The sequence below is a fragment of the Thunnus maccoyii genome, chromosome 16, assembly GCF_910596095.1.
Source record: "Thunnus maccoyii chromosome 16, fThuMac1.1, whole genome shotgun sequence".
NCBI lineage: Eukaryota > Metazoa > Chordata > Actinopteri > Scombriformes > Scombridae > Thunnus > Thunnus maccoyii.
In genome coordinates this window covers 21,169,394-21,179,655 of record NC_056548.1, presented here as the reverse complement: position 1 = coordinate 21,179,655, position 10,262 = coordinate 21,169,394, and the positions used below count along the sequence as shown (strand labels likewise).

Here is a 10,262-nt window from a genome sequence, read left to right as displayed (position 1 = left end):
TAAAATCATGCTGTAAACAGTTCGTACTAAAAGTGAAATATAAAACAACACACATGAACACGCTTTTTCTAGTTTAATACAATATTTCAGCATGGAATTCTGAATATCTGCGCAAATGTTAAAAATGCTCGCCAAACTTTACAACTTTGCATAAGTATAGCACAAGTAAAGTTACTTATGAAGATATTGCAAACTGCAACAAATGCTGGACTCAAACAATAAACATGGAAATACTTTAAATAGGGGTTCAGGGATGTTCGTGGTGGCAGAGAAAGCAGCAACATATGTAAAAAGTGGTGTTTATTTATTCATTTATTATTTTTAAAAAAAAAAGTTTACACTTTGGTTATCTCAGTGGAAGCAACTTTCCTGAGACAGTCATCAGAACATTTTCATTACATTTTCTGTTAAGATGATCTACAGATTGGCTTGGAGGCATTTGGGGGATTAGTGACAGAGACATCATGTGTGAGTCACATGGGGCATTCACGCCTGCTGCTGACCCTTTATTATTTACACTCTATAATCCTTGCAACTGTGATCAGGGTATAACAGAACAGGGGTTCCAATCCTTTTTGATTCGTGACCCTTTGGAAAGAAGCAGCGAATAGTCTGCTTGGGACAAACTGTCACTGGTTGCACACGTCTACCAGTTGTGACCTGTTCAACCAAAGACAGACTTATTTTCCATTGTTTTATTTGAACACTGTACATTGACAGAAAAATAATTAAAAAAATACACTAATTCTCAAGAATAAAATGGAAACATAAAAATAAACATAACTTCGTGAAGCCTAAATATGATTTTTTCCTTATTTTCCTCATCTGAAGACTCTTCAGTTTTATCTCACCATCCCTTGTGGCAGTTTGTACCCACTGCTATAGAGATTACACTTGGGGCTGTATCACTAGTCAACATGTATTTTATTGTTGTTGATTACATTGAATATACATTCACAATCAATATTGCAAAAAAAGACATCAACTATTAAGTTAGTGGTCCATAAAATATTATGTTGTGCATCATAATTTGAAATTAGTAGTTCAACAAGCTGTACAGCTACTTTATAGTTGATAGTCTACATTTCAAAGTACCATGCGAGCCAGTATAAATGAGTAAACACTTCAGCCAGATGGGCAAATACAAGATGATCTTAAAAAACTCCAAGCAATTGCAAGGCTACAGATATGGAAAGGATGATGACTCCAAAGTATCCAATGTAGCCATAGGCACCATTCATCCTCTTGGCTGGATCTGGAATAAAAACATAAAAAAGCATAATGCAAACTTAAACCAAGGCAGAATTATTTGAAACTTATTAATACAATTAAGTATGAACAGTGAATACAAATTTTGTTCACAAGGGACGTTTGATTTTAAAATTTTAATCATCTAATATTTTGTAGCTAATACATGAAAGTGAATTACTTGTTTTATCACCATTTAACTTCAGCAATGACTGTAATTTACTTTTTAACACATAAAACTCATTTATGAATGTATTAGCTGTATAACCGTTCAGTAATAACCTATGATCCACATGTCCATATCTTGTGTAAATTATTGACAAAACTAGCAATAAAGAAGAGCCAAAAAAAAAAAAGTTCAGGAAATCACTGCTCTGTAACCTCTGTGACACCTGAACTTTAGCCTTTACACACCTAACGCTACAGTGTTATGCTGCCTTTTCTTCAAAATTACAAAAATGGTATCTTATTATGCATCAATGATATGGTCCTATTATACTGCTGAGTATGAGAGTAAATATATTGTCTATTTATCAGCAGTGCAGTGATAGGTTTGACTGTTACCTTTATACAGTGATCATTACAAAGCAAACAACTAGGAACAAACTATTATATTTTCAGAAGTGTGTTTTATTCCTAAAAAGGCTCTATCCTGATATAACTCCACATCATAATATACTGCAATAATATTTCCAAATATACACATAATACTCTGATGCTACATTGGTCTGTATTATAAATTTATTCAACCTTGAAATGTATATAAAATCTTTTTTGTGGGTAAATTGAGTTCAAGTGCGTCCTCACTTCCACTAAACCAGTGTCAGTCTTACCTCCAGTGTAGTAGCCCCAGGCGTAGGACAACCTGCTGGTCACCCAAATAGCCCCCAGCACAGATGCTGATAGCTGAGTATATAAACACAGAATCAGAGTCAATGGGAGAGAACAAGGGTGATTTAGTTAAGTGAAAATGTGCTTAATCATTGTGACACTGTTTTTCAGCCTTGACTGTTATCTGGTGATTCATGCCAAAGATCATGAGGAATGTTTGCCCCTCCCACACGTTTGACATGATGAGTTGTAACAATTTTTGTGGACATTAATATTCACTTCTATGCCCAAAAAGTACAGCAAAAGACTAAAGACAACACAGAGAAATTATGGTTGTGTATAATTAAGTGTATAAAAATGATACATACTGGATAGACAAGAGCTGCAATGGTCTGGAAAACAAGCCATTGAGGGTAAACCTCCAGGGTGTTCTGATGTGCTCTCTGGATGCAGTTGAATACCTGTTCCTTATCACTGTACATAGTGGGATACTGCAAAGTAAAGCAAGCGTTAATCATGCAAAAGAGCAAGAAACACAGTAAAGTGACCTTTAAACAATTTTGAGCGTCCAATTCTAACTTTTTTCAATATTTTCCTCTTAAGTAAAATTTTAACTACCTTAACATCGTACTTCTTTCTGGCAGCCCCAACCTTGACCGCGAGATAGCCCAGCATTATCCAGCTGTAGAGGTAAGTAAATATGACATATCCAAAACTGGACGGTAACACTGTCAGAATATCCATCTCCTGTCGATACTTAGCCTGCTTTTCAAGCTGCAGGTGTACAGAACACGACGGCGCGCAAACGAGACGAGTGGAGAGGACGCGACTCTGCTTTAAAGCGTTGTGTAAAAGGAGGAAGCAACTAACGTAAACAGAGCTGAGCTTATATAAAAATATCGCGAGATCTCGTGCTTGCTGTGGTTATAGTTAAAGGGCAATGCCAGGAATTTTTACCCCTCATATTTCAGTTGATCAAGTTAAGTCCACATGCTGAAACATGAATGTTTTCCCACTCTTACACCCCAAAATTGTACTACTACTACTACTACTACTACTACTACTACTACTACTACTACTAATAATAATAATAATAATCATCATCATCATCATCATTATCATCACCTTCAAGGCTCTAGTCCTTATGACAACATAAAACATTATAATACATATATAATCGTATTGTTTACTTATGACCTACAGCCGTGACGGAATTACATAATTGCTGTCGTCTGAAGTATATAATGTTAAAAAAATGACATTCTATTCATGATTTTTTATTTTTCTAGAATCAACATGGATAGATGCTTAGGATTATCTCACAATACCAATCAATGCAGACTGTGTCTGTAGGACAAGTCTATATATAAAATCTATATATAATCAAAAATATCAGCACTGCCTAAAATGCAGCTCTGTTGTCGCGAAGCATGTATTGTATTTATGGAATGTGCACTGATTTGATCTTATGCCATTTTGTCAATACCTTCTTGAGACACCAACTGTAGCCTATATAAAGAATTTGTGACTTATCAACAAAATATATGCTAATCCTGCATGTGGCTGAGCTCGTGAATAGTAGAGAGTAGGACCTTGGTACATCCATGAATAGGACCCTGCCTGGAAACTTCCCCTCCCTCATTTTTGTCACATTACGCATGAGTCTCAGATGAGGAGAGCACTTGTTTAATTAGGAGAAAGGAAACAAGCGTAAAGTGGTGAAAAGTAAGTACATTTACTCAAGTATTGTACTTAAGTACAACACGGACACAATGGATAATATAACAAGCTTTTAAAATACAACACATTGTTAAAGATGAAACCAGTGGTTTCCAACCTTTTTAGCTTTTGACGTCTTACAAAAAGCAGTGTGTAGTCAGGGTCACATTTCAGATGTCTATAAGTTGTGAACAGCTCCACCAAATAGCGATTTTTCCCTCTAAACTTCTCACATGGTTTCATTTCAATAAATGTTCAAATGATCCAATATTTCATCAAAATTCAAAAACTGGAGAAAAAGTCCAAAAACTTTGTTTTTCTTCTTTCCTTTCCCATTAATCATCTCACAACCCCTCAGGTTTATCTGGTGACCCTTTGGAGGGGCCCGACCCTTAGGTTGGGAACCACTGGATTAAACTAGCTAACTGTATATGAAGTAGTTAAAACTAGCTCCACCTCCAGCAGCTACAACAATAACATGCTGCTTACACACTGATGCTTCAGTATTAACAGTCCAATGATGTCTTACATAATAATATATCAGCCAGAGGGACCAAACGTGTACCTTTAATTTCACACTTTAAGTACATTTTCCCCAAATCTAATGAATGTAGCGACATGAGATGAGATGATTTCCTTATCTGCACCATATAATCAATGGGTAAACCTTAACATGAAACCAACATGAACACGCAAAGACCGTGAGTACATTAATAACATTTGAGAAGTACTAGGACTTAATGAATATATTCACAACCTACTTTGAAGGATAGTTTTGCTTTGTAAATAATGCTTTCTGCATTTACTCTATTTTCACTTTGGTGGATCAACACGCTGTTGTATTTTTTCTGCTACACTTGCATTTGCTTGTATGGCTGTTTCCCTGCTGGTTTATAGTCGATCTAATGATTTGATTCTTTTGAACAACTTTGTCAGAGTTTAAATGATGTTGATGAAATGGCTTCCTACTGTCCTGAATCCAGACAGCTCGGCACATTATTGGATAATAAGGGCACATGCGACAATGTCACATTTGAACAACATTAAAAAAAACAACTCTGGCCCGGAGCAAATCGAGTCTTTCGGTTCAAACCAAACAGATCCAAAGAGTCGTTCAAAAGAATCAAATCGTTCTCTTCACCACGTGACTGGAATTTTCCAGAGGCTACTTAAAGTCTTTTGCTCCGCCTCGCTTCATTGGAGTGACGACTGCAGACGGTTGAACTTCGAAGAGGAAACGGTCGCGTTTTTGAACCTATTTAATCATTTAATAACTAGCCGCTAGTTAAAACCACCAAATTTGAACATTTTGAGTTATATTTGAAAATCATCAACTCGTGATACTTTGTTGAAGGCGACTCTACAGATCTATATCGACGATAACCGTACGAAGGTTTCGAGCTACAGTCGACTAGGTAAGAAAGGCCACGCTAGCATAAAAACTTTGTTTTGCCAAGCTAGAGTTGGGTGTTAAGTTACTCTTTATTAATATTCATGTGTATTTGCAATGTTTATGTCGAACTTGCCTCTGAATCAAATTCTACAGAATTGAATATGAAATCTTCGAGCGATAACAGACCTAAGCTAATGCTAGCCAAGCTATCTTTAGCTTGCATCAGTCCGGAATTTTCCAGTTGGCCGTTGCAGTGACGTAACGTTGCTGTGCTCGCTGTGGGCAGTGCTGAGTGAAAAGCTGTTGTGCAACCAGCTGTTAGAGCAATAAGCTGATAACACTGAGGCACTAACTGAAAAGATTTAATGACGCACGTTATTGCTGTAATGACTAGAAAGGGCAAATGTGCCAGCCCATTCGAGATTTACTGGTTACTGTAAAAAGTGAACATTTCTTAAATATCCCTGCACATTTTTGTTTCATTTCAGCCTGTGGCACAAGACATCATAATGGCCAAGGGAGAAGACGCAAGGTCTGAAATGGCCCTTGCTCGTCAGAGTGATGGCATCAATGTTATCTTTGACCAGAACAGTCCTCCCTCATCTTGGTCCAGAACCAGAACCAGCAGTGACAGCAGCTGTCCCTCTAGCTCTGGCAGCTACAGGGGACGGGGTAGCAACAGGGGACGGTACAGGTCTTCTTCTTCAACATCATCTTCATCCAGCAGCAGGTCTTCCTCTCGCGCCAGGTCCCGCTCTCACCCTCGTTGCCACAGACGTTCCTCCCGCTGTCGCTGTGACAACCATCGCAGATATGGCCGTGGCCGCTACCGCCGCTCCCCACCCCGGCACTACAAGGCCCACTCTCGCTCGCCCTCGCCAGACAGGTACTCACGTCGTAGGCGCTACAGGTCCCGCTCCAGGTCTTCAAGTGGTTTGAGAAGATACAGGGGGGCTGGGAGTCGGCTAAGATGCCAAATTTCCCAATCCTCACCCAGAAGCTGCAGGAGCCGCTCAAGGTCCAGATCTTCAGGACGTTCTGTCAGTTCGAGTCTGGGTGGTAAGTTGATTAGATGAGATGACTGAACATAATTTTGTGTATTTCTAATTATTGCCTAGAGAGGCAGACTTTGAAGTTGGTAAAAGTGTTAAATCATACAACTGATTAAAATTTACTCTTAACTTGTTCCACAGATAAAAGAGAACTCCTAAAAGATGCTGCTGCCAATGCTGTGAAGATCCTAGGACTGGAGACGCTTGAACTTCCTGAGAGTGTGAAACCAAGCCTGTCAGAGCAGTGCGGAGAGTCACCAGTGTCAGAGACATGGGTGAGACAAGACCCTGAAAAGACTCCATCACAGGTGGGTGTCTGAGAGTGAATGATGGGTATACACAAAACGTATCACACAGTAAAGATGAGGCTTTGGCACAAATTGTAATTAAAGGCCTAGAAGTAAGTACTTTCTTCTATCTTGGACAAGGCAAGTGATGAGAATTTTAGGGATCAGTTTTTCCAAACCACTCGTGCATGACAATGCACTGTCCATTATTTAATTTTTTACTATATGGGTAAATGATACACATATCTTTGGCTGTACTGTTTTGTTTTCTTTTCTTTTTTAAAATAAGTTGCTTCTAGCTGTTGCACCATTTTACCAAAGTTGCAACAAAGATACAGTGTGCAAACAGAGTGCTAATCTCTAAAGTTGTGTATTGTTAAGCTTCAGGTCTATGTTGTGTTGAATTTCCTGTGTCTTGTGTTGACCTTTGGACCCCTGAGGGAATACACATGCTCTCTGTATTTATTCCTGTCTTCATAGATAACATGACAGTGGTCTCCTTCACTCATCGGCACCTGGGATTAAAGGGCTGTCATGTGACTTGGGTGACGACAATATGTGTTTGCGTGAAAGGTTAACTGATAATTCTTGCAATGTTCACAATGCGTAGTTCATCAACTAGAGGTTTGAATTCAATTATAAATACACAGATTATCTCACATTTAGATATGATGCACAGTCTTTGTAAATGCTAATTACACACATAGATATTTAGATACACAAGCAATTCAGACACTGAATTTCACTGACTTCATACTTCATACAGGCTGTAGAATTTTGACATGACGAATGTATTTGTGCTTGCAGTTGAAATGGGTCATTGTTATTTAGCAGAATCCTCCACTCGCTGATGGAGCGCAGGCGTGTGGGCTGCATTATAGTGACTATTCCTGTCGAGAACTAAAAACAGATGAAGAACTCCTCTCCATATGCCAAAGATAAGTTGGTACATGAGGCGTGTGCTGAGGGTCTGGGAAACCTACGTCACCATCATTCTGCCACTCTAGACAGAGAAGACATCCTCTTTACTTTATTTTGTTTGCAGTTTTGTTTTTTAATTTGTTTTTATCTTTATTCTGTTTCAAGGTCTGTCCTTGAAACATTCATTTTAATGGCCTAGTCTTTGACAGCAGTGTGAGGAGAAAATGTGCATGAGAGCTGCAGTTTGTTGAAGCTAACACTTAAATGATTACCTATACAATAGAAGTGCTTTATAATATTAGTAATGGCACCTATAATCAATCTGTATGAACTTCACAAACTGTCAAAGCTCTACCACAAGTTTTACACTCATATCTAACTAAGTCTGATTTTTGTTTTTTGAAACAGAGCAGTGATGTGGAGCCTGATGAGTTCAGCCCAAAGATGTCCCCTAAAAGGAAAACCATCTCTTTCAGCATTAATGTAAGTGACTTAAATTGCAATGTCTTCTTATTTTAATTAAACTGTTGATGTTAAAAGCCAAAAACACTGCTTCACATTACCCTGAACATGTTCTAATTACTTTTTGTTTCTCCTCATCTTGTCCCTTCAGAATTCTGTGGCCAAACCAACAGTGGCAGCTCCGTCTTGTGCTAAGGTAACTCCCAGAGTGGACAGCTATGAAAGCAGGAAGCCTTACGGCCACTGGGTTCCAGTCAGATCACGACAAACGTCAAGCGCACGCAAACATACACTCAAAACGTCACACTAGTGTGGCAGAGTACATGGACACTGTAAATACTGTAAATATTTTGTCCATATTATGTTCAATCATTTTATAGCAGATGTTTTCTTTCAGATGTTAGAGTTAAGTTGGAAGAATTGAAGAATTCGTTCAGGTGGGATAATTTTTTTTCCCTTAGTTTTATATGGTGCTGTTTATAAATTCAATAAAGTCTTTATTTGATTAAAAAAATACATAATGTGTCTTTTCATTCTTTAATTGGTCACATATATTGCTGATTTGCAGTCAGTGAGCCAATTTTGAGCCTTGAATGAAAGTTGTCAGGTTTCAGATGTTCCCAAGACTGACTAAATCATATGACGACACAATGGTTATACAGACTATTAATGAACGCTAAGGAGGATCCAAAGTGTTCCTCAGTACATGTCAGTTACTAGTCTGTATGAAAATAATGATGCATTAATGGACAGTCAAGTAGTAATAAACATGAAGAGACATCTGTTTAATTGTAAAATAACCCAGGTAAATCCATTTTTATAGAGCATAAAATCTCAATCACTTGGTCTATAAAACATCAGAAAACTAGAAAAATGCCCATTAGTTTTCCACAGTCCAAGGTGATTTTATCTGAGGTCTTGTTTTGTCTAACAGTTAGACCCAAAGACATTGAATTTGCTTTTGTTTAAAGAATGAAAAGCAGCAAATCCTCATTTTAAAAAGTAGGAGCCATCAAACGTTTGGCATTTTTGTTCAACAGTTACAGATTAATTTTCTGTTGATCGATTAATCATTTTAGCTCAATAAAAATACATCAATAAAAATCCTTAAGTGTCAACGACATGGAACATTTAGTTTTATTGTCACCAATGAAAAAGAAATCTATAAATCATCCTGCAGTAGCTACAATAGTGAGTACATGTACATGCGGGTTAATACATCAGGCAGTTGAGATAGAGAACAGGGTGACACATTTGCTTCACCACAAAAAAGGTGCAGGGTTTGTTTTTTGGCCTTGTGTGCATGTCTAGTTGTAGTTTTGCCAGTAGGGATTCTCCTACATTCCAGCATAAATACATGTTCTCATGGCCGTGATATTTCTGTCCTCTTACAACTGCACAATGTCAACAGGTCTCATTCAAGTTAGTTGCATTTTCTAGCATGACCACACAGTGTCAGCATTATCACATAATACAGAAACTTTTTTTCTTTTTTAAACAGTTCCCCGCTTGGTTGCTAGGGGCGTTTTCTTTTCATTGAGATTTTTGGGTTTATGTAATATCCTGGTTACAGACCTCTGAATTACAGCCTACATGTCCGGTTTGTTGAGGGATGTAAGAAATGAATGAAATGAAATGACATGGCTGTATTACTGTACATCAAATTCATGCATCAAATCTTACAATAGGCCTTTTTCATGTTGACATGTCACAGTAGGACAATCGCAGGCGTGAATGATAAAGTGAATAGTTCTGGTATTGTGCATCATTGTGCTCACTGGGACACTTGCATAAGACGGAGCCTTTGTTAATGTTATAAGTCTCACCTGTGCTTTTCCTACTATTGGACTAGTCAAAACATCTGCTCTGAGAAAAAGCCTTTATTAATGTATCACTACCACACTCTCAGCTCTTTCTCTGGCAGCTCAGATGATCCAACCATCTATCACCATCAACTGTCTACTAACACAAGACTTGAACATGTTCCTTCTCGAGTGACTTGATGTATCCTGCTGTTGTGGCTTATGTGCGTCTTATCCTAAAGCATGTGTTTACTGAGTTTGACGGTTTCTTGGCCTAAGTTGAAAATACTAGTGAATTACCGCTAGAGGTAACTTATCTAATAGAATAAGTGACAAATATGTATCCTCCCAAGATTTTTCAGGCTGATAACTTAGATGCGTGTCACAATCTGTTGTAATAGAAAGGTAAAATCTAACTGCCAGACTGCGTGTCTCTTGCTGTAAACTGACCTGCACTTCTGAATAATTACTCTGATAGGAGATAAGACATGAAAACACGTAACACAGTTACAGAAATTACGAGCAGGGAGTAGGTGCTGTTTTCTTG

The 10,262-nt window shown here is 38.0% G+C and overlaps 2 protein-coding genes across 4 annotated transcripts; one reads left to right on the top strand and one right to left on the bottom strand.

The window, feature by feature from the left end:
- Positions 1 to 905: 905 nt before the first annotated feature.
- Positions 906 to 2,961, bottom strand: mgst3b (microsomal glutathione S-transferase 3b). The gene is made up of 4 exons (XM_042388541.1): positions 2,698 to 2,961; positions 2,448 to 2,570; positions 2,082 to 2,154; positions 906 to 1,255 (listed from the first exon to the last, which is right to left on the bottom strand). Exons 1-4 carry the CDS (start codon positions 2,821 to 2,823, stop codon positions 1,155 to 1,157), a joined length of 423 nt encoding a protein of 140 aa, XP_042244475.1. The 5' UTR covers positions 2,824 to 2,961; the 3' UTR covers positions 906 to 1,154.
- A 2,020-nt stretch (positions 2,962 to 4,981) lies between these two features.
- Positions 4,982 to 8,429, top strand: rsrp1 (arginine/serine-rich protein 1). 3 transcript variants are annotated; one of them, XM_042388186.1, is made up of 6 exons: positions 4,982 to 5,213; positions 5,680 to 6,250; positions 6,385 to 6,551; positions 7,365 to 7,468; positions 7,860 to 7,934; positions 8,065 to 8,198. In XM_042388186.1, exons 2-6 carry the CDS (start codon positions 5,701 to 5,703, stop codon positions 8,111 to 8,113), a joined length of 945 nt encoding a protein of 314 aa, XP_042244120.1. In that variant the 5' UTR covers positions 4,982 to 5,213; positions 5,680 to 5,700; the 3' UTR covers positions 8,114 to 8,198. The 3 variants fall into 3 exon arrangements, with proteins under 3 accessions (XP_042244120.1, XP_042244119.1, XP_042244118.1); XM_042388185.1 differs by having other exon boundaries at positions 7,362 to 7,468; XM_042388184.1 differs by lacking the exon at positions 7,365 to 7,468 and having other exon boundaries at positions 8,065 to 8,429.
- The last annotated feature ends 1,833 nt before the right edge of the window (positions 8,430 to 10,262 follow it).

What these genes read in the sequence shown, in the direction of transcription:
- rsrp1 (XM_042388184.1), top strand. Translation starts at nt 5,701, where the DNA reads ATGGCCAAGGGAGAAGACGCAAGGTCTGAAATGGCCCTTGCTCGTCAG. An exon ending in TGTCAGTTCGAGTCTGGGTG is followed by an intron (nt 6,251 to 6,384) that starts GTAAGTTGATTA and finishes CTTGTTCCACAG; the next exon opens with ATAAAAGAGAACTCCTAAAA. An exon ending in CCATCTCTTTCAGCATTAAT is followed by an intron (nt 7,935 to 8,064) that starts GTAAGTGACTTA and finishes TTGTCCCTTCAG; the next exon opens with AATTCTGTGGCCAAACCAAC.
- mgst3b (XM_042388541.1), bottom strand. Translation starts at nt 2,823, where the DNA reads ATGGATATTCTGACAGTGTTACCGTCCAGTTTTGGATATGTCATATTT. An exon ending in GAAAGAAGTACGATGTTAAG is followed by an intron (nt 2,571 to 2,697) that starts GTAGTTAAAATT and finishes TTTACTTTGCAG; the next exon opens with TATCCCACTATGTACAGTGA. An exon ending in CTGGGGCTACTACACTGGAG is followed by an intron (nt 1,256 to 2,081) that starts GTAAGACTGACA and finishes TTTTTATTCCAG; the next exon opens with ATCCAGCCAAGAGGATGAAT.